This window comes from Gymnodraco acuticeps, unplaced genomic scaffold (genome assembly GCF_902827175.1).
Source record: "Gymnodraco acuticeps unplaced genomic scaffold, fGymAcu1.1, whole genome shotgun sequence".
NCBI classification, from domain to species: Eukaryota; Metazoa; Chordata; class Actinopteri; order Perciformes; family Bathydraconidae; genus Gymnodraco; species Gymnodraco acuticeps.
The window spans coordinates 1,236,494-1,258,791 of record NW_022991436.1 but is presented as its reverse complement, the minus strand read 5'-3'; the positions used below and the strand labels follow the sequence as shown (position 1 = coordinate 1,258,791).

General features: G+C 43.9%; 1 protein-coding gene across 1 annotated transcript in view; it reads left to right on the top strand.

Moving 5' to 3' along the window:
* Nucleotides 1–22,298, top strand: part of brinp2 (bone morphogenetic protein/retinoic acid inducible neural-specific 2) — a 207,182-nt gene that overhangs the window by 101,937 nt on the left and 82,947 nt on the right. The window contains exon 2 of the mRNA XM_034196280.1: nucleotides 1,292–1,735. Within this exon, the coding sequence (XP_034052171.1) occupies nucleotides 1,359–1,735 (377 nt within the window). The 5' untranslated portion in view covers nucleotides 1,292–1,358. The remainder of the gene's footprint in view (nucleotides 1–1,291; nucleotides 1,736–22,298) is intronic.

Genomic DNA, 22,298 nt, shown 5'->3' with positions numbered 1-22,298 from the left:
CTTGAAGAAAGTGTTAATACAGTGTGTGTTCCTCTGCATCAACTGAATACAAGACATAGGAAGTTTGGTGTTCAAATCTGACAGTTCACACTTGAGCTCCAGTGTGATTTGTGCTGATGTGTTGTTGTGTGTGCTGCTAACACTCCTGATCATATGGAGGCGGATGATGACATCCCTGTCCAAACACACCAAGCATCAAGAAAGTGAAAGCAGTCAGAGCTGTCACTGTGTTTCATATCCAACCCTTAGCCACAAATAATGTGATTGCTTATGGCATCATTTACAACCGCTATCTTCTCCGTCACATGGTCGATTCCCGAGAGGTATTGCGCAAATGATAAGGGATGTCACGATTCCAGAAATTAAGTAGTTCATACAAATACCAGTAAAAATCCATGATTCTCGTAACTTTTTCTTGATTTCATTTGACAAAACAGTGAATAAATGATCCCAGCAATGAGAAACAAACTGATATTATAAATGTCCCCTCTCTGGGATGAATAAAGGTATTCTGATTCTAAACTGCTGTCAGTCAACTGTTGACAGTCAACCTGGCAGAAATTATAAGAGACAGTATTTTGTGACAAGGAATTGTTGTTCATGTATTTGACTTGAGGTTTTACTTGTATTTTTAAGTTAATTTTAATCCTGTCATGTATTACAGTCTCAGCAATTTGGATTTAGGTCATACTTATTGTCTGGAGGTTGTGTAAAAGCATTGTGGGAAATGTAGGAGATAATTTACCTAATTAGTTTAGGAAGTGGATGCAGTATATTAAGTAAAATATCACACATACATCCACTGAATATCATATATTGATGACAGGATTAACCTGATTGGTTTAGGTGTATAACCACTATCACCAGACTGATGTTGTGTTGAGCCTGATTTGTATTGAGCCTGGTCTGATTTATGATCTGGTTGCCAGTCACACAAACATATTATGTGGCTAGGTGCACACGAAAGTCAGTGAAGTCCGGTCTGGATTTCGTCAAGATATGAAACACTTTAAACCTAAATAGGGCCATTAATCACACCAAACAACAAAAGTTATTTAACAATGCTTATGGCTTAACAATACCTTTAATGTGCACATTTAGAGCAGACATGATTCACACTTCTATGATTGTCGTAAACGCTATACTGTACAGTAAATAACACTTTGAGGGAAATGTGCTGCCTTCATAATTCACTATGTACGGATAGACACATCATGAACATCAAAACTGTGAATTGAAATGCTTCTTACAATGATTTTAAAGCCATATATTTCTGTCATGTTTTTTCCAGGCCAGTGGGAGGGGACTGTCTGAAGAAATGCCGGTCTCAGGTGCCCTAGTACATCACCACCTGGACCATGGCAACTCCTTGGCCGATGAGAAAAGAGAGGTGCTCCCATGGCTCCGCCTGCCTTGCTAGATGGTCGGCGTCCTCTTTGATGCTCCTATGGTTGCCCTGGGTGTTGCTATGGACGCCGTGGTCCACCCGAGCTGAACAAGTGGGTGGCGCGGTACACGGTGGGAAGGTGTCACACAGTTCCTTGTCATCATCCTCGTCCGCATCATCGTCCTCGTCCCCGTCCGGCTCCTCGGCGCTGGGCTTCAACACGAGGCAGAGCGGGGGGCAGCTGGACTGGCTGCTGTCGGAGAAGGGACCTTTCCACAGATGTCCAGAGTACACAGAGTTCAGAGAGAGGTTCCAGCAGGGATTTTCTACCAGATACAAGATTTACAGGTGAGCAGGGTCAGCACTCTGTGTGTGTGTGTGTGTGTGTGTGTGTGTGTGTGTGTGTGTGTGTGTGTGTGTGTGTGTGTGTGTGTGTGTATATGTTATACTTGTATCACACAGACATATTTATATAACTATAACATTTCAGTTAAAGGTCACCTACTGTATTATGCAAAATTCACTTTTTCATGTCTTTTACACATCAACATGTGTCCCCTCTGTGTAAAGAGATTCTGAACGTTTCAGGAAAAAAGATTCTCTAACTTTTTGTCCTGATCCATTTATAAACTGTCTGAAAATGAGCTGATCAGATTTTGTCCACTTTGTGATGTCATAACGATTTTGTGGCTTGTGTAACCATTAGCCAATCACCAACCAAGGTAATACCCCCCCACCTTATCACATGAATCTCCTCCTAGAGCACCATTGTGTTATTTTTATCCAAATGTCTCTCAGAGGGGCGTGGGGAGTGGCTCCTTATTTTCATCTAAAGTAAAAGACAGAGAATCAGCACTTTGGAAACAGGGCTGAAACAGAGGGGTTTATGGGATGCCTGGGTGATCTGTTTGGTATTTGGAGCCAAACACTTCAGAGACATGTTTGGTATATATCTGAGACCTATAATATATTGATGAGACACAGTATAATAGGGGACCTTTAAGTATGATTTTTTTTACAGAAATAAAGAACGTATTGGCAGTTAACTAACATTTGTTCAAAGAATGGCTAAGGCCAGCTCTACTGTTGTATTTAAATTGTTATTCATACAGTCACATATGTTGGTATACATTTAGTATCATAGTGATGCCTTGCATTTTATTCTGGACTTTGATTTGGGTTTTTTCTCTCATTCATGATCTATAACAGCATATTTATGATCAGAATCCATATTTGTCAAAAACATCAAGAACAAAGTTACCAAGCAAACATGACAGCACAAATATTGTAATATCGCTATCCGTATCACTGACAGAAATATGTGAAACATATAACCACGTCGAAGTCAAATGAAATGAAATAAAATGGATAGCAGTAATATCAAGATGATAAACAAGCACAGGAACAAACACTAGAGGTCAATATGAGGATATGTGTCTTTTCAGCTTTGCTTCTGCATAGAAATCTGTTTTTTTTCTCTGCATTTTTCAATAATGCACTAGAAATCCATCAAGCCCTGTCTGTGTAAGGAAGCGTGTAATGAAAAGATGTTTGACTTTAGCTCAATATATGCATTATTGTCAAACACAGCCCATCTATATTAACATTTACTGGATGGGTAGAAACTCATTTCAAGCAGCAGTGTTAGGATTGTTGTTATACTGCAGGAAGGGCAAAAAAAGATCTCCTTTCTTTTATTAAAGATGTTTTTGGGTTTCTAAGGGAGGAAGAAAATAATAAGTAGAACTTTGGTTTGGAGATTTTGCAAGCACTAGAAATGGGCAGTTGTTTGTAGATGTGTTTTAATTCAGGTCCTTGCTAGTTTTACAAAATAAAATGAGTTCAGAGTTGGACGCTTTAAAGAGTGCAGTCAAAAATCCAAAGGAATGTTATATGAACTTGTTAAATGAGATTAAAGGGTTAGGGTTAATAATTTTAGTGTAATCTGTGAATTAATAATAGAGGAGCATTGTTCATTTTAAGCGTCAGACCCAGAATAGAGATATGAAACTCAAATATGTTGTTTGATTTTGTTATATTTTTTTATTCCAACAGACGTTTGCTGATTCTATCTTTTCTGTGTTATGAGCTCAGAAGGGTCCGTTGAAATAGCTTTCCAGCTTGTGATATTAAACAATATATATTACATATTTATTAAAGTCAGAGAAAAGATAACTTTTCATTAATTAGCTGTTGTTATGCACCAGCTAATGGGGATCCTAATAAAATAAACAAATAAACAAATACATTCAGCTTCACGTATCTCAATGTAACGATTTGTCTGACAGCTCATAACTGGAAGCTCATAAATCAGACAAAACATCTTTTCATTTTTCAAACTTCACACAAATGTCAGCTTCTCTACAACTGCATCATTCAAAGGGTGGAACCCCAGTTGCGATGCTGTAACATATTTCAAATCTTGAAATATGAATGAATCATGAATGAAACCATGAATTAGGAAACACTTCAGTCCCGGTGTGAAACTCACATTTGCCAGACAGCTGAATTACAGCAGGTGTCCTTAGATATTCATTTGTTATATAGTTAGAGGAGGATAATTAGGAAGTATATGATTATTAAATTCAATTAAATGTTGTATAATAAATAATAATGCATTTATCTCATGCTTGGGCAAAGTTAAATATAACCCTGACAGTAATGCAAATGGATGGAAATTATAGTATGTCTTTATGTGAGATTAATTGCAACACTAATGATAATATATTATTAGTGATGATATTACTTATTATCATAAAACAGAGATTAACAAACAACTCCTTTGATTGTAATTACTGGACACACACACACACACACACACACACACACACCACACACACACACACCAACACACACACACACACACACACACACACACACACACACCACACACACACACACACACACACACACACCACACACACACACACACACACGCACACACACACACACGGTCAGCATTACGATGGGTATGCTTCTGTGCTTATGCAAGTCTCAGTTGGTTAAACATGCTCACTCCTGCTCACTGTGATCACATATACGTATTGTGCCAAACTGAATATTCAGTTACACATTTTGTTTTTGTTTCCAGAGTATAGGCATTTGATCTTTTGGTATTACACATGAATCTAGTGATCAACATATCCTTTTGCCATGTTTGTAATTGTAAATTCATCTGAAAAAAAGATATCTATTATTTAATTGTTGTACAAAAGGGTTTGATTCCTCCCTGTGTAATCCACTAGGCTTAAACATCCGCACTCCAGAGCTGATTTAAAAAAAGCTCAGTTTCCAACTAAGTGCAGATCAGGAAGCTGACATTGAAAGTACAGGAAGCATTTCCAAATGTGTCCTGCTGATCCTCCTGAGAGAATGTGTTTTAGTCTATAAAAGAAAAAGCAAACCTGGCCAGGCTTCTTTTTCAATTAATTACATATGTTTATGATCAATGACAGTAGAGATATGTTTGGCAAAATAACTAAAACTATTATAACTGTTAAGGTTTTCGATGAAATATCCTAAATGTCCACTAGCTGTTAGATGTGCGGTCTATACTGTACATAATGCAGTGCAGTCTTTCGCCAGGTCCAGAGTTCATGTCGGTCACCATTATCCAAATTGAATACCAAATGTGATATTAGCTGCATCCGCTGAGGCTGCAATATAAATGTCCATTGCCTTTACTTTAAATATATTTTAACGTTTACCGATATTTCACTTTCCTGCCTCCATGAGCTCTTTAAAAATGGATTATTCTGAAAGTTGTCATTTCTGTTTGTACTATCAGTACAAAATGTATACCTGCCAAGGATATGGTCTCTGACATGGCTGAGAAGATCTTGTATATTGGGGCTGAACATCAGACTGTACAAAATGTGGTACTGCACATTGGAACAAATGATGTTATGAAACAACAGTCAGAAGTGCTGAACAAAGACTTTAAATGTTTGTTGGAAACTGTCAGCTCTCTAAATGCAGAGGTGTTCATCAGTGGCTCTCTACCGCCAGTCAGAAGAGGAGTGGAGAGATTCAGCAGATTGTTTGCACTGAACACCTGGCTTTCAACTGCCTGTACTGACCATTCTGTCCATTTTATTGACAACTTTAACTTTTTCTGGGACCGCAGACATATTTTTAAGGCAAATGGAGTTTGCCTGAACAAGTCAGGAGTGAAATTGTTTATCTCTCTAACATATTCAACTGCCTGCATCATCAATCTGTTCCCTATGCCAAGGACAAGCAACAAGAGGAATCAAAACAAGAGAAAGACATAACACATCGCTCAGAAAACCTTAAGAATCTATCACTGCCTGAGGAATGTCTTGATTATGGAATGGAGGATTCTCCACCGCCCTTCACCCCCCCCTATCACCTCTGAGGATACTCTTCCTTCACCCCACAGCTCTCTCTACTCTCCGTTCACCCTTTCACCCTCGCCCACCCTCCTGGAGATCGCTGAACACATGAAGGAGATACAGAGGGTTGGCACCAATTCCTTCCTGGAGTTCAAAGACCAAACTAAGGCGATGCGCAGGATTGGCAGCATGTCCTTTACCCCCGCTCCTCAACAACGCCCATCAAAATCACCGAAGCACCACCTCCCCCAATTTCATCACCGTGCCTACGTCAACCACCTCCTCACCCTGGATGCGCACCAACACCCCCGTCACCATGCCTACCACAATCATCCGGACCAAAACGTCCTCCCCCCCTTCAAGACTGCTGTCTCCAAAGCCTGATAAGAATGTGTGAGTAAAAAACACAAACACTGACTGATATATGCTGGGTCCAGGCCCAAGGGCGTATGGCACTCTCAACTCTTTCCAGGGCATGCCGGGGCCCTGCCTGCCAGTAGCTTTGCCGATATCTGTGTTGATAGGTAATAGATTAAGAGCGATTAATCAGCTTAGACATAGGAAGTGCTCAAAAGTTTGTGTGAGTTTATCACATTTAGAAGTGATTCCATGTCAGCCACAGCTTGCCACAAAAAATCAGACTGATAGTGTATTCAACAAACTTAAACTTAAAACATTTGTAATCAATGATTTTATCACTGAGCACAATCTCGATTTTATGTTTTTAACGGAAACATGGATTGAACAAAAATAACAGTGCAGCTGTTCTTATCGAATCAACACCTCCCAGCTTCAGTTTTATAAGTCAGAAAATAATGCATAAGAAAGGAGGTGGAGTTGCTATTGTGTTCAATGATTCCCTTCAATGCAGGAAGACATCTTATGGGAACTTTGCTTCTTTTGAATATGTGGCCCTTCAGCTGAAATGCTCCTCTCAAGCTCTGTTCCTAAATATCTATAGACCACCCAAATACTGTGCAAGCTTTTTTGATGACTTTACTGAACTGTTGTCTATAGTGTGTATTGACTTTGACCGTTTAGTCATTGTTGGTGATTTTAACATCCATGTTGACAACCCCCAGGACAGAGGGGCTAAATAACTGTGTTGTGTTCTTGATAACTATGGACTGACTCAGCATGTGACGGAGCCCACGCACAATAAGGGGCACACTCTGGACTTAATTATCTCAAAGGGTCTGAATATCTCTAAGGTTGTGGTGACTGATGTTGCACTCTCTGATCATTCCTGTGTTTTCTTTAAGAGCTCTATTTCTGTTCACAAGAATGTTCAAAAAGAGGTAACCACAAAGCGATATTTAACTGAAAATACTAGGGAAATGTTTACTCAGAATTTTTCTTCAACACTTTCCCCTGCTAACATCTCAGTAAATGAGCTAGATCATTTTAATTCAAAAATGTTATAGATGCCATTGCTCTAACTAAGGTAATGGAAGTGCCTGGGAAGAAAATATCTCCATGGAGAAAGGCCATGACCGTGAGAACAGAGAAAAAAGAGTGTTGAAAAGCTGATTGCAGGTGGCGATAAACAAATCTCTAGGTGCACTTTAAAATCTATAAAGAGAGACTTGGCCTTTTATAATTTGGAATTGAAATTTGCCCGACAGTCTTTCTTCTCTGATATCATTACCAAAAACAACGCACGTGCCTTGTTTGCTACCGTTGACAGACTAACTAACCCCCCAGTGTCAGTAGCCTCTGAATTTCTATCCACCAGGGCGTGCAATTTGCCTCCTTCTTCACTGACAACATTCAGAAAATCAGACAAGCAGTCAGTGCCTCTGCATCAGGTACAGCAAATGTGTTGTCTCCGTGTCCACTTAAAATCAATTCAAACACCACGACACAATTCCATCAGATTAATGATAAAAACCTAGAGGAAATTATACAACTTCTGAAATCCTCCTCCTGCTGCCTTGATATTATTCCAACAGGGTTTTTCAAAAATGTTTTGCCTTGCATGGCCTCAGATCTACTTCATATAGTAAACAAATCTCTTCACTCAGGTGTTTTTCCACAGGCCCTGAAAACTGCAGTCATTAAACCGCTCTTAAAAAAGCATAATCTAGACGCTTCAGTAATGAACAATTACATGCCCATATCAAACCTGCCATTTCTAGGTAAAATCATTGAAAAAGTAGTTTTCAACAGTTGAGTAATTTATTGCATTCAAATAACTGTTTGGATGTGTTCCAGTCAGGATTTCGTCCAAACCACAGCACTGAGACTGCGCTTGTAAAGGTCTTCAACGACATCCACTTAAACACTGACAGTGGCAGAACTTCAGTGTTAGTGTTATTAGATCTCAGTGCTGCATTTGACACTGTTGACCACAACATATTACTAGACCGACTGCAACCGGGTGGGACTTTCATCAACAGTTCTAAATTGGTTTGAATCCTACTTAAAGGACAGAAACAACTTTGTTTCTATAGGTAAAAACACATCTGAGTTGACAAATATGATATGTGGGGTACCTCAAGGCTCCATCTTGGGGCCTCTTCTCTTTAACATCTACATGCTACCACTGGCTCAGATAATGAAGAACAACAAAATAAGTTACCATAGCTATGTGGATGACATACACATTTACATAACCATTTCACCAGGAGACTATTCTCCAGATAAACACTGAGTAAGTGCATTCAACAAATCAATGACTGGATGTGTCAGAACTTTCTCCAATTAAACAAAGACAAAACTGAGGTCATGGTTTTTGGAGCCAAGTCAGAACGTATAAAAGTTAGCGCTGAGCTTCAGTCTGCAATGTTCAAACAACAGATAAAGCCAGAAATCTATAGGTTACTTACGTAACCCCAGTTCTCAGAGTAACATGAAGTGAGATGTCTCACTATGGGATGCGCCTCATCGCGGAGCAAACAGAAGCATCAATCTCATTACGCCAATCCTGATTGGCTGGTGATCTTGACGTCAACGTCAGGGAATCACCCCCTATAAGTAGCTTGCGCCACGACGCATGCGTCATTCAAAATAAGCACCTCTTCTCGCTTCACCATAGCAAGGAGGGCCGTCTGGTGAGACATCTCACTTCATGTTACTCTGAGAACTGGGGTTACGTAAGTAACCTATAGTTCTCATTCATAACACTCCGTTCGATGTCTCACTATGGGAAATTGTAGCTCCCGTATTGCCAGACGAGCTTATCTCGAAAATCACCAACCAACCAGAACTTAACAGGTAGAGTCCCGACTCAACAAGGTGCCCAGCACTGCTCGGGCCACGCTTGGAGCGGAGACTGTAAAAGCGGACAAAAGTGAGCGGCGAGGATCAGCTCGCCGCTGCACAGATGTCTTGGATGGAAACACCCTTGAACAAAGCCCAGGATGTAGCCAGGCCCCGAGTCGAGTGAGCCCGCAGACCCGAAGGTGCTTGCAAACTCTGACTCGTATAGGCCAAAGCAATTGCCTCCACAATCCAGTGGGAGAGCCGTTGCTTAGTTGCTTGCCCTTGTGAGGGTTAGCCCAGGACACAAAGAGTTGGTCATTAAGACGAAGCTCCTTTGATCTGTCCATATATGTGCGTAAAGCACGGACTGGACACAACAGATCCTGCTGCTGTTCCCCGGAGGAAACCAGCGGCGGAGGAAATGTCTCAATGTCAATTGGGGTACACGAACCAACCACCTTTGGTGTAAAGGCAGGGTTGGGCTTCAACAACACTCTCGTTTGCCCTAGGGCGAACTGAGTGCATGAAGGATTTACAGAGAGTGCATGAATGTCACTGACCCGCTTGGCGGATGCCAGGGCCAGTAACAGCACTGTCTTGAGTGACAGATGTTTCATGTCAGCTCCTTCCAGGGGTTCAAATGGGGTCATTCTGAGCCTATTTAAAACCACTGCCAAGTCCCATAAGGGCACCAGTGACCTGGAGACAGGGAGGAGCCTGCGAGCTCCCTTCATAAAACGGCAGACCAAATGATGTTGGCTAGCCGTCTTACCCTCAAAGCCCACATGGCATGCAGCAATAGCAGCCAGGTACACCTTGATCGTGGAGAAAGCTCTGTGTTTATCGATCAAGTCCTGTAGAAATGATAAAATCACCCCGACAGGACATTGAAAGGAGATGTGTCCTTCTTGAAGGCACCACTCCTCAAACACCCTCCACTTACAGTCATAAAGAGACCTGGTGGAGGAAGCTCTCGCACTCTGAATAGTATTTATCACCTTCTGAGGGAGTCCCACTGTATTCAGATTGTACCACTCACGGGTCAGGCCCATAGTGCCCCGCGCTCTGGGCGTGGGTGAAGGATCGCCCCCCCCGCCTGAGACAGTATGTCCCTGCGTAGTGGGGGCTGCCATGGCTGCCCGTACAACAGCTGATATATCTCCGCCAGCCCCTACGTTGCGGGCTAGGGCGGAGCCATCAGAATAAGTGTGTGGCGTTGCTCCTTCACTCTGGCCAGAGTTGGGTGTATCAGAGCCAGGGGTGGGAACGCGTACAGAAGACCCGGAGGTCAATCGTGTACGAGTGCGTCCACGCCTAACGGTGCGTTTAAATCGTGCATTAAAGAGAACAGCTGTCATTGAGCATTTTCTCTTTATGCAAACAGAGTTAACGCGGCTCTGCCGTAACGCACCCACAGTGGACTCACGATCCTTGGATATGGAGTCCAGTCTGCATAGAGTGGTGCACCTCTGGACAGTAGTTCTGTCCCGAGGTACATCACTCCTGGTACATGCGTCGCTCTCAGAGAGAGGAGACGTCTGCCGCTCCAAGGGATCAGTTTGTGTGCCAGTGTGTGTGACTGGAGACAACGCAACCTCCCTTGGCGGTTCATACACGATACTGTGGTCGTGTTGTCTGTCCTCACGAGGACATGGTGTCCTCTGAGAGAAGGCAGAAAGCGTTTTAGGGTGGGGAACACCGCTAAAAGCTCCGGGTGATTTACGTGCGCCCGCTGGAGGTCTCTGCTCCAGAGACCCCTCACCGGGCGACCTTCGTAAATACCCTATCAGCCTGTCAGACATGCGTCCGTGGTGACCACCTTCCGTGAAAGGACAGCACCCGTAGGCGCGCCCCGTACTAGAAAAGTCGGGTGCGGCCAGTGGCGTAGTGCCACTACGCATTTCATAATAACCAATACTCTCCGCACGCCGTGGCGCGCGGGGTTTAGTTTTATTATGAGACCCATGTTGAGCAGGTGCTTTACGAGGACATTTGTCTGCGTAATCTGACTCTGCTCGGCGGGCATTATAGATAAAAACCCTCCTTTCTAGGAGAGAGAATCTCTCTCCAGAATATGGGTTGACTCTCCCCGGGCTTGTGAATACAGATAGCCCGAGAAGCGAGGGGGGGTGACGGTGACTTGGAGTCTGTAGCTCTGTGTAACTGTCTTGAGAAACCCAAGCAGATGTCGTGAGCATCTCCCGCTGTATGCTCCTTAGAGCCAGCTGAGATGTCACGTCTCTTCCCCTCTGAGTCTCTATTTGTTGTGTTATGGGGCCCTCCAGTGTCTGAGCACTGTGGTGCCCTATTTCGACAATCCCCACCGACACAGCGCATGCGTGTGGCGGTGGTGCCTTTACAGCTCCAGCCGGCACTGCGCGTGACGGTGGTGCCTTCACAACCCCAGCCGGCACTGCGCATGCGCGTGACGGTGGTGCCTTTACAGCCCCAGCCGGAACTGCGCATGCGCGTGATGGTGGTGCCTTCACAGACCCGTCAATTGTCCGCCCTTTGAGAGAGGCCGTAGCTGCTCTCAGAAGGGGAACAGTTGACGGACTGTTTATTGTTTTTATTGTTTTTCTTTTCATTTTCTCGAGCTGCGCCCTTGGCTCGAAGCCTGGATGCGTCAGCGGAAAATGTTTTATGACAGAAAAATCAATAAGTGTGTGACATGTGTTTATGCGGACTTGAGGATGGTGTTGAGGCATCTCTCGAGGCGGCGGGAACACATTTAGAGCTGGGGAACCGTAGACTTCCAGCTCTGTCACAGAGGGGAGAAGGAGGGGCTGTCACGCCGCTCGCTTCTTCTTCCTCGACTGCTGGCCGAAATTCTGGGTTGGCTGCGCCTGGGCTGCAGCTGGAACCGGAGATTTTCTAGGCCAGCTCGCCCTCGTCCCCTGCCTGGGCTGGGGACTCGGGGCGGACTGCGACCTCTGCGTTTTCGGTATTTTGAACCGAGCAGGGTTCGGGGCAGCTTGGATGAAGGGCTGCCGCTGGGCTGAGCCCTTCGAGGGAGGCAGAGGTGGAGGGCCTCGTCCTCCTTCTTTTTCGACTCGCATCTCCTCTGCATGGAGGCAAGAGCGGAGCCGAAAATCCCCTCGGGAACGATGGGCATGTCAAGCACATCCTCCTTTTTCCGGTCTGGGAGGTTGGTGAGGTTGAGCCATCTAGCTCTTTCCTGCACCACCATGATCCTCATTGTTTTGCCCGTGGCCTGGACGGCGCAGCGTTGGACCTGGAGACAAATGTCTGTGACCGCGGCCAACTAGTCCAGAACGGCCGGTCCAGGATTACTCGACATATCCTCACAGAGCTCCGCTTGGTATGCGGTTAGCAGTGAGGAAACGTTCAGAGCCCTGGCGGACAACGCTGCGGCTCTGTAGGACCGTTCAGTCATGGTCGACTAGAAATGGTCCACCTTCGCTGGCAGTGTGGGGTTCCTGCTTGGTGACGGGCCCATCCTTGGTAGGAGGTGGGCTGCCACCAGCAGTTCCATCAGCGGTATGCGGAGCAGTCCGAGCCTCTCCATACCGTCGCAGTCTAGGGAGGAGGCACCCTGGATTGGGGCCTTGTTGCTAAAGGGTCGGTCCCTCCACGAGACCGACATCTCATCCAACATCTCCGGGAAGACCGGGAGGAGTTGCCTCCTTGTCCTCGTTGCTTGGGGAGAATGTTTCCCCTCGTAACGGGACCTGGCAGTCTCCTTGGCCATTTCGGGCCACGGGATGTCTAGCCTGGACGCAGCACGCTGACACGCGGCCTGCAGGTCCATGCTCAGACAGGGCGAAGCTGGTGTGCTATCGCCCGGGAGAGCAGCCATCGCTCCCGGCTTTGCCGTTTGAGCCGATGACATGAAGATATCTTCTTCTTGCTCATCCGAATAAGACAGGAGGGACTCAGAGGTGTCCTCTTCGTCCTCCATGTAGTCTAATTCCAGGACATCCTCCGCGGGTGAGACCATGGTGAGGTCTCGCCGGGAGCTCCCGCCTGGTGAGGCATGGGGCTCCGTTCCCGCGTCTCTTGCCGCCACCGGGTCCCGGCCTGACACGGCGTGGGATCTCGGTTCCGCAGCTGCCGCTGTTAGTGAGCCCCAGACCGACACAGTGAGGAGCTCAGTCTCTGCGGCGGACACCCCGTGTCTTGATTGCCAAACGGCGAATCAGTGGACATGAGGGAGTCCTGTTCCAACAAGCTAGCTTGGTGTGCTAGCCGTCGGTGGAGGCTCTTTCGGGTGAAACGGGCACAATGCCCGCACGAGCCGGGGATGTTCCAGCCCGAGGCAGGACGAGCAGACCTGGTGTGAGTCTGTGCCTGCTATCTTCAACCCGCAGCCGCATGACCGAGCCTCCGAGTCCCTGACTCCTCTGGTGTGAGGGGGAGAGGCGTCCATCTTGTTCGCCTCGTGGCGTGGAGAGGACCCGCTCGTAACAGGTACGTCGTTGAGAGAAAAGTATTACCAACCCGTCCTTAATCCGGAGAAAAAGGGACGGTGTGGGTCCTTTGTTCTCAAAGAATATTGACTGGTGTGTCAATATACTTCTAATCCTTTTCTCCTCCGTGAGAGAGAAAAAGAAAAGCGTCCTCGCTACAGTGGTGTCGGTAGTAAGGGGAAGCCAGCTAGCAACAGGTGCGTAGCTAGCTTGAGAAAAATCAAAACCTTACCTTACTTTCCGGGGAAAGAAACGGCGAGGTCGATTTTAATACTAATTGGCGTTAGTATTACCGTCTTCTTGCGAAGCAGAAGGAGTAGCCGGCGAGCGCCCGGCGACCGAAATGTTTTGGATTTGGGTTCAGTCTGTGGACTGTTAAGCTTGTCTGGCTACTGTAGAAATGTGCTCTGAAGCGAGAAGAGGTGTTTGAATGACGCATGCGTCGTGGCGCAAGCTACTTATAGGGGGTGATTCCCTGACGTTGACGTCAAGATCACCAGCCAATCAGGATTGGCGTAATGAGATTGATGCTTCTGTTTGCTCCGCGATGAGGCGCATCCCATAGTGAGACATCGAACGGAGTGTTATGAATGAGAATAGGTGTAGTCATGGACTCTGACCTGAGTTTTAACAGTCACATTAAAACAGTTACTAAATCAGCCTACTATCACCTAAATAATATATCTAGGAATAAAAGACTAATGTCACAGCAGGATTTGGAAAAACTTGTCCATGCTTTTATCTTCAGTAGACTCGACTACTGTAATGGTGTCTTTACAGGTCTCACTAAAAAATCTATTAGAATGCTGCAGCTAACTCAGAACGCAGCTGCTCGAGTCCTCACTAACACTAAGACAGTGGATCACATCACTCCTCTTTCTGAAATCTTTACACTGGCTTCCTGTGTGTCAAAGAATAGATTTCAAAATACTGCTGCTGGTTTATAAAGCACTGAATGGTTTAGGCCCAAAATACATTTCTGATCTACTGCTAAATTATGAACCATCCAGATCTCTCAGGTCTTCAGGGACTGGTCAGCTTTCTGTCCCCAGAGTCAGAACTAAACATGGTAAAGCAGCGTTCAGTTATTATGCTCCAAATATCTGGAACAAACTCCCAGAATCCTGCAAGTCCGCTGGAACTCTTACTACTTTTAAATCCAGGCTGAAGACTTATCTTTTTGTCGCTGCTTTTAATTGAAACTGAGCCGTTGTGTTCATCAGTAAAGTGGGACTTCTGTGTGAACTATTCATATCTTAAACTGCACTGTAACTTTTTATTCATGTACTTTTTATTCATGTACTTTTTATTCATGTATTTTTTCTTTTAATGTTGCTTTTATTATCTTTTCTTTTTAATGACTGTTTTTAAATGCCTTTGTCTGAATGTCTTTCATTTTTGTAAAGCACCTTGAATTGCCTTGTGTTGGAAGGTGCTATATAAATAAACTTGCCTTGCCTTGCCAGCAAAACTATATGCTATACACATTTTATGTGATGCCTGAAAACCATATTTCTGTTAATCAAAAACCATATAATCACTCCAAAAATATGAAAATCGTGTCAAATAGACCGTCAGACGGCATAGACAGCATTGTTTTTACAGAACTCCGAATAAATAGGGGATCAATATCCGGTCGCTCTGCCGGTGAACTTGATTTGTGATTTCTGAATTATATTGTTTCTTTTACCGTCCTTTTTCTGTAGAGGGAGAATTTATTTATATGTTTTCGTTGTTTGAGGTGCAATATATGACTCAGCAGCTTGAAGACATGAAGAAACTATTATTTTCCGCTTCGCTCTTATGCATTATTTTTCCCGGAAAGTGGGCGGGGCCTTGATTTTGGCCATAAGTGCTGTTAGCGCCCTCATTCTATATTTTTCTAGAAAAAACCCTGAACTTTTTTAAATCAACCATACAGGCACTTACTTCTCCTCCTGGCTCCCTCTTTCTAATTTATTTTCAGGAAAAAGTCGGCTCAGAATTTAAGGATGACTCTGTATTCTACTGCTGCTCTCTTGTCACTTTTTGGTAGGAGATTAGAAATATCTCAATCGAAAGCACTTGCTAGTCGATATTAGACTAACTCCCTCTAAGTGTAGTCTCTTGACTTTCTACCTTGAGGTGTTTTTCTTTCACAAATATGATCTGCTGTCTCCCATTCCTTCCCGTCTCCCTCAGCATCAACTGGAATCAAATGGAAATTATAGCATCACTTACAGATGAGTGGGAAGTGTAGTGTGAAATTACAAGTTTGGAGATATAAGTGGGACAGCTTGACTGTCCCCCAATGTTTGTAAAAATAGGGAACCATTACAAATTGTTTTTTAATCCTAATAATCATTTAATGCAACAACCACAGGATCGATACAGTGTATTCTTTCACACACAGTGACGTCACGAGCTACCCACAATGCAACACGCGCCATATATATATATATATATAAATACGCCATTTTCATGGAGGTGCAAATATCCTGGAAGTGCAAATATAAACAGCTAGCTAACGTAGCAAGGCAGAGCGCACTAGGTTTTTTTTTCTCTGAATTAACGACCGAAGAAATCGCTGCATGTCTTCGGATTACATCTCTGGACTTGAGGGGTGTGCTCTAGGTCGTTACCAGTGTAAACTAGAGCTGTGTGGGTTGTCGGATTGCCCTTACAGACTGCGTCGATTTTGGCTGCATCTACGTCTAATTTCTGGAAACACCAGGTGAATACCCCACTTGTCACAATAATATTATCATGCCATTGCATATATGTGGTATTTTAGAGTTGACTAGATATTGATTAAGGCAATAGACTATGATATTCAGTACAGGAAGCTTAGCAACACCTAGACGGTGTACGGCTAAACCCTTGGCCTGCTTGCACCTCGCGTAAAACAGCGGATACCGGAAGTACGGTGTCGCCCTCGGCCCAATACCCGTATGTGTGTGTGAAAGAATGAATTGTTTTCAGGCCGGCAGCTGAATTACAGACATTTAGCATTTATTGACATGGGTGGTTTATTTAATCATGATTCTGAAGCCTGAAATTAAATCTTGGCCATATGAATTGTTGTATTTATTACAAGGTTGTATAAGATACACTTGATTGACCCCATGCAGTTGTAACCTTGTTGAAAAAGGAGAAAAATAACAGCTGTAATAAAAAAAGAGATATATACAGTACATTTTCAACATCTACTATATCAAATATACTTCACCGGTTCTATATACTGTAGCTTACATGCTAAATAATGGTATGTAGGCTCTTCACTGTGTTGAGATTCTTTTTTGATGAAATCAATACAAACATTTTAGATCCTAAGAAAAATGTAATTTTGAACTGAATTTAGCTTGTGTTTTTCCATTCTTTCTTCCTGTGCAACTATTACTAAACATGATTTAAATTGGAAGGGGGGGGGGGGGTTGGATCCCTAAAATGAAAGGGCCTCCCTAGCATAATGGACTCTCCCCTTGATATTAAGATAGAAACACAACACTGGCCAGACATTTCACAACAACATAAACGTTTTAGGATGGTACAATGCGTTTTTATAAAGTACATTAAGCATTTAGGATGGATAATATAATATTTTCACATAACTACCAATCCAGCATTTCGGTGGATATGGAAATTGAAAACATTATTGCAAAAATAACAATCTGTTTTCCAAATATTACCCCTTGCTATCTTTTATTTGATGCAGACTTCCATTTCCTTCAGCAGCTGTTTAGTGTTTGGTATGACAGTGTACTTGGTTTCTAAGGAACCAGTACAACAGAATCATGTCAGTTGGTATGCTGAATGAAGCTCTAAAAGTGCCTCCATTTGAGATTTAATCAAGTCATGACTCAGCTATATGCAACAGAAAGGACTGGTGCCTCTCATCTCTGCCCCCGCTATCACTGATTCATGGCCACTCTCTTTATGTATGTGCTTTATAAATGCATTCCTACATTTGTGGGATTGTTTTTGCTTTTGATTTGATTGCTGCATCCCCCGCTACCCACAACAACAAAGCACTTGTACAATCCGGCTGACACGTCCAACTACATTTCTCAAGAAATCTGGCACACTTCCTCCCAATTTAATTTGTATGAAAACAATGACAGTGGCAGTGAAACAAGGCCAGCATCGCCTCATAAAGGGGCTACAAGGACACACTGCCAAGCGGGGATGAAATTACTACTTTTTCACAAGTAAAAAACTAAAAACAATGTTGTCTAAAGCTCCGGATACAGAGGGTCATATTACGTATTAAAAAAACAAAACTTTAATCTTGTTTTTTATTCAAATTTAGTTTTTTGGCTTTTTTTGTTTAAGAAAAGAACACTGCTTGCGTGCCACAATTAGTAATATTAAATTTTTCCTGTACAATATTGGAAATTCTAATCTCAGCAGAGTAATGAGGATGATCATTTCATTTTGAGAAATCCGATCAGTGATAGTAGGGACAGAGTATGAATACATAAACAAATGGAAAGACAGGCGATCCTGATCAAACTCATATTGTTGCAATTATACTATAATGACATATAATTAAATAAAAAATTATACAATTACGAAATTGTATAATTATAGGTACTTTGCATCTCTCGAAAAAAGGTGACCCTGTAAGTGCCGGATATGATGAGGTCACACAGTCACTGTGTAGAAAACAATGAGTCCATCACATGTAAAAAGCACCGCTGTTGTGTTTCTAATTGCTCTCCTGTGACCTTCCTGGAGCTAATATCTGATTCATCATTAAGGAAAATAAGCGCTGGCAGTCTTTTCTCTGAATTAACTTTCCATGGAGCAAAAACAAAATTGGCTACTCTCATTAGCTTTTAATAAAGGGTAATGGAAGTGGGAATACATGTTAGCCACATTTTCCTGCGCTAACGCTATTCTGCTAAAGTCTTTAAACTAATCAGATGCTACAGCCTTAAACAAGCTGGTAAACTATCAATGGATGAAGACTGCCCTTCCATATTGCCTCTTATAGCTGTAGGCTTTTGAGGAATCCTGATCTAACTCAACAGGAGAGGAAGTGTTTGGTGGCAAACCATTTGCGGCAATGACAGACAGGTGATTAGCTATTTTGCAATCAGGTTTTTAGAAATTCCTGCACGTATCTACTATTAACTGAGTAAAGAAAAAATATATAATGTGTTAAGGTTTCAGCTTCCCAAAACATCTGAATATGACTCATTCACCATTGTGTTCTTTTAAAATAAAGTTACATTGACAATCGTCAGCGATGCTAACTCGCCAAATTAAATGATATTGAAATGTTTGTCAATGCGTAACATCTTCAAAATGTCCCACTAGACCAAATGTCCAATAACTCAGACTCTTAATAGAAAATGTGTTATCCATTCAAACATGGCATTGCCTCAAACGCCTACAAAGAAGAGTGAATGGTCTCATCTGGGTGAATGTGGATGTGGTAGAACACAGCGCAGCAGGAACGATCACACTCTTTTCAGTTTTCATCTGTCTAAAATGACAGAGAAGAGAAAACGGAGACAGAGACTCTGCCTAATTGTCACTTCTACTTCTTGTGGACTTGAAAAAGATTGGCTGCTGATGAGACACAGGATGGGGTTGGAGCGTGGTTGGGGGCTGTTGGGGCTTAGACTGCAGGCTTCTTCTGTGGTCCAAAACATCTGAGACACAGAATGCTTAGCGTGAAAAGAGCAGTGGGGCAGAAACAGGCCTGTGGTTCTGTGATGGGAACAGTCAGGAGGGAACATTCTGTGTGGCAGGAAACACTTTGCCTGTTGTGAACACTGTGTGTGTGTGTGTGTGTGTGTGTGTGTGTGTGTGTGTGTGTGTGTGTGTGTGTGTGTGTGTGTGTGTGTGTGTGTGTGTGCGTGCGTGTGTGTGCTGCAGAGCAAACAGAACTCCCACAAAAAGACCAACGTGAGTCGCGCACAGCCCCACCACACACACAAACACACAGGGCCTTTACTGTTTGACATGTTAACCTCTCTATTTCACATGCATTCGAGGGAGGGTCTCACGCAAAGCGCCTGCATGAACTGTAGCTTCATGCCTCGGGCGCTCAGGGTGGCTGGAGTCGCAGAGGTGGAGCGTCTGGCAGCAGCCAATGGACACTTCTCCTCGTCACAACTTCCTCCAGCTCAGTCTGGCCGTTCCCGGCGACTTGATGGAGTGATGGCTATGGGTTCACCCCCCAGGTAGAGGACTAGAAACAGGCTGTCCTCTAAGGTGGATCGGTTAGCTGCCGTCATGGAGCGGATGAAGTCGCTCCTCTTGGTCCTTCAGCCAGGGGCCCTCCGTCGGTTGCCGCACCTCTGCTTGAGGATGCCATGTTGCTAGCGGCTTCGGCTAAACCTCTTCTATGAAGGGGTGGAGGACGGGGTCCCGCTCACCCCCGAGGAGGCTTCCCACTACTCTGCTCAGAGCTCTCTGCAGGGCATGGAGGATGCCTCCATGGCGGCCACTAGTCGTGCGGCCCTGGCACGCTTGCAGCCTCAGGTGCCGCAGGCCGACTCGGCTCAGGCTAGCGTCTTCTTCAGGCATAACCCTGCCCCTGTCACTCTCACGGTTCCTCCTTCAGAGGAGTACCTGAGGGAGCTCCATGCATGCTGGAGAGACACCAGGGCCCTCTCCCACTCGGCTGCCATGCAGGATCCGGCGAGGGTGGGGCTGGGTCGCTTGCCATCCATTGAGCCTGCCATCGCCTCCCCCGATTCTGGCTCCCGATGCCAGGTGCCCTCGGCCTCAGGGCAGGGTCACAGACGAGCCGCTCTGTAAGGCCTAGGACACAGCGGCACACACGGGTCGTAACGGGAACTCCCTCTTCCATCTGATGCTGGCTGTCTCTACCTCTCTGCAGCAGGCTGCGGCTGAGCCTTCTTTGCTGGACCTCAGTGATGCATCACTGCAAGCCTTTGCCCTAATGTCTAGGGAATCGGAATTATGTCCTTATTGGTGCAGACTCGTCGCCAGGTTTGGCCTGCTCAGTCACTACTGTCGGAAACATGTCCTCCGTAGTGTGCCAGTCGAGCCAGGGGAGCTGTTTGGGGCAGGTGCCCTGTAGGCACTGGAGCGTGCTGCCCAAGCCAGGTGGACCAGGCAGCATCCACTCTAGCAGCCGCACTCAGCTTTCTGAAATTCACTGAAATTCAGTGAATACACGTAGTTTACAGAGATGCTGTATGAGAAACCAATGTAAGTTTGGAAAATTGCACAAAATATATTCTAGAAGACCTTAACAATGGAATTATGATCAGTGGAAATGGCCATGACATGGGACCTTTAACATACTGAATGATTCCCCCCAAAACATTTAAATGTACAACATTTTTTCCCGAAAAGCAATTATTTGGTTTTACTTTTACTGACTACTTTTTGTTGGTTGTGAGCCGAAACAGCAAATTGGAAAGAGATTGACATTTCGGCTTTGCAAATACATCGTGTACTCACATTAAATAAGCCCACTGTGTCTCAGGGGATCTTAATATTTAAGAACCTATTAATGTGTTGTACCAGATTAACAGGAATAATCTCAGCTAACTGATGATACAAACCATTTTTACCAAAACAAAACACAAGTCTCATAAGAAGCATCTAAATGACCCCTTAGCGAAAAATGCTAACGCACTTTGGCACAGAACTCAAGATAAAAGTACCCTTATTACTTATCGTAGCTGCACATACAATGTATCCGATTAAAGCTGATTATTTACACAGATTATTTAGGTATATTTATATCATCACTAAGTGATCCGAACTCGCGACAGGGGAAGCAAACTCAGACATCACAACACGTACTTTTATATAGCTTTTACGGGAGATCGTCTCACCGTAGCTGTCAATCTGATCAAAAGACTGGTTCAATGGCATTAAAACGAGAAAAAACGCGGCTGAATCGGTTAATCCATAGGTTGATAATGTTTCTGGGTAAAAGTTAGCTGCTAATGGTAGCCACCAGAGTTATCGCAGCTTCCGGTCTTGGCTATGCGGCAGTCTCACACACACATTACCAAATAAGGAGTATGTGGGAGTTCCCCTCGATTCCATTGGCTCTGACGGTTAGAAAGAGATGTCAATCAGCAAAATCGAACAAGGGGGGCCAGAGATAGGTCAAATCCACCCAAATGACGGCCCAGAAGTGTTGTTTTTTTGCTAAATCTCTCTAAAAAGGTCACATTTCACTTGTTTTGCATCAATCTTGATACAGGGTACTTATTATATGTTGTAGTTTGGATTCCTAAAGCTTTTAGTCTACCATCCCATCATTCAAGGGTGGTTTTCACTATAAGTATTTTTTTTTTGGACGGACACAATAATTTAATTTTTTTTAATTAATTTTAATTTTTTTTCAATCTGAATTTACTTTAAAATAAAAACATCTATATTGATTCTGACTCTTCTACATCCAACTCACATGTGTAACCTTGCTTTGAGAAAAAAGATTATTAATTTAACCCTTTTAGAAGGGAAGATATGGTCATTTGTTCTGGGAATGTCCTTTTCGAGACCTGAAAAACAGGCTCGGGGTTTAACAGGTTAAAGTGCATACTGACGAACCTGATGGTGCACACATAATGTATAAATAAAGATTGAGCGTGAGGGAAAGTGTTGGAGGAAACTACATGTCCTAGTTTTAATGTATAGATTCTCAGTACGACCAACTGTGAAATATGGATGCTTCTTTTACCAAGTCCCTTTGAGAACAATCAGGGCACACACACACACACACACACACACACACACACACACACACACACACACACACACACACACACACACACACACACACACACACACACACACACACACACACACACACACACACACACACACACACCCTCAGCCTCCTGCTGTGTTTGTGTGCCTTCGAGATAGAAAAAGAGGGAGAGATTTACAGAAAAAAAACTTGAAGCTCCACAGACAATAACACATCAAAAAGAGCTTTCC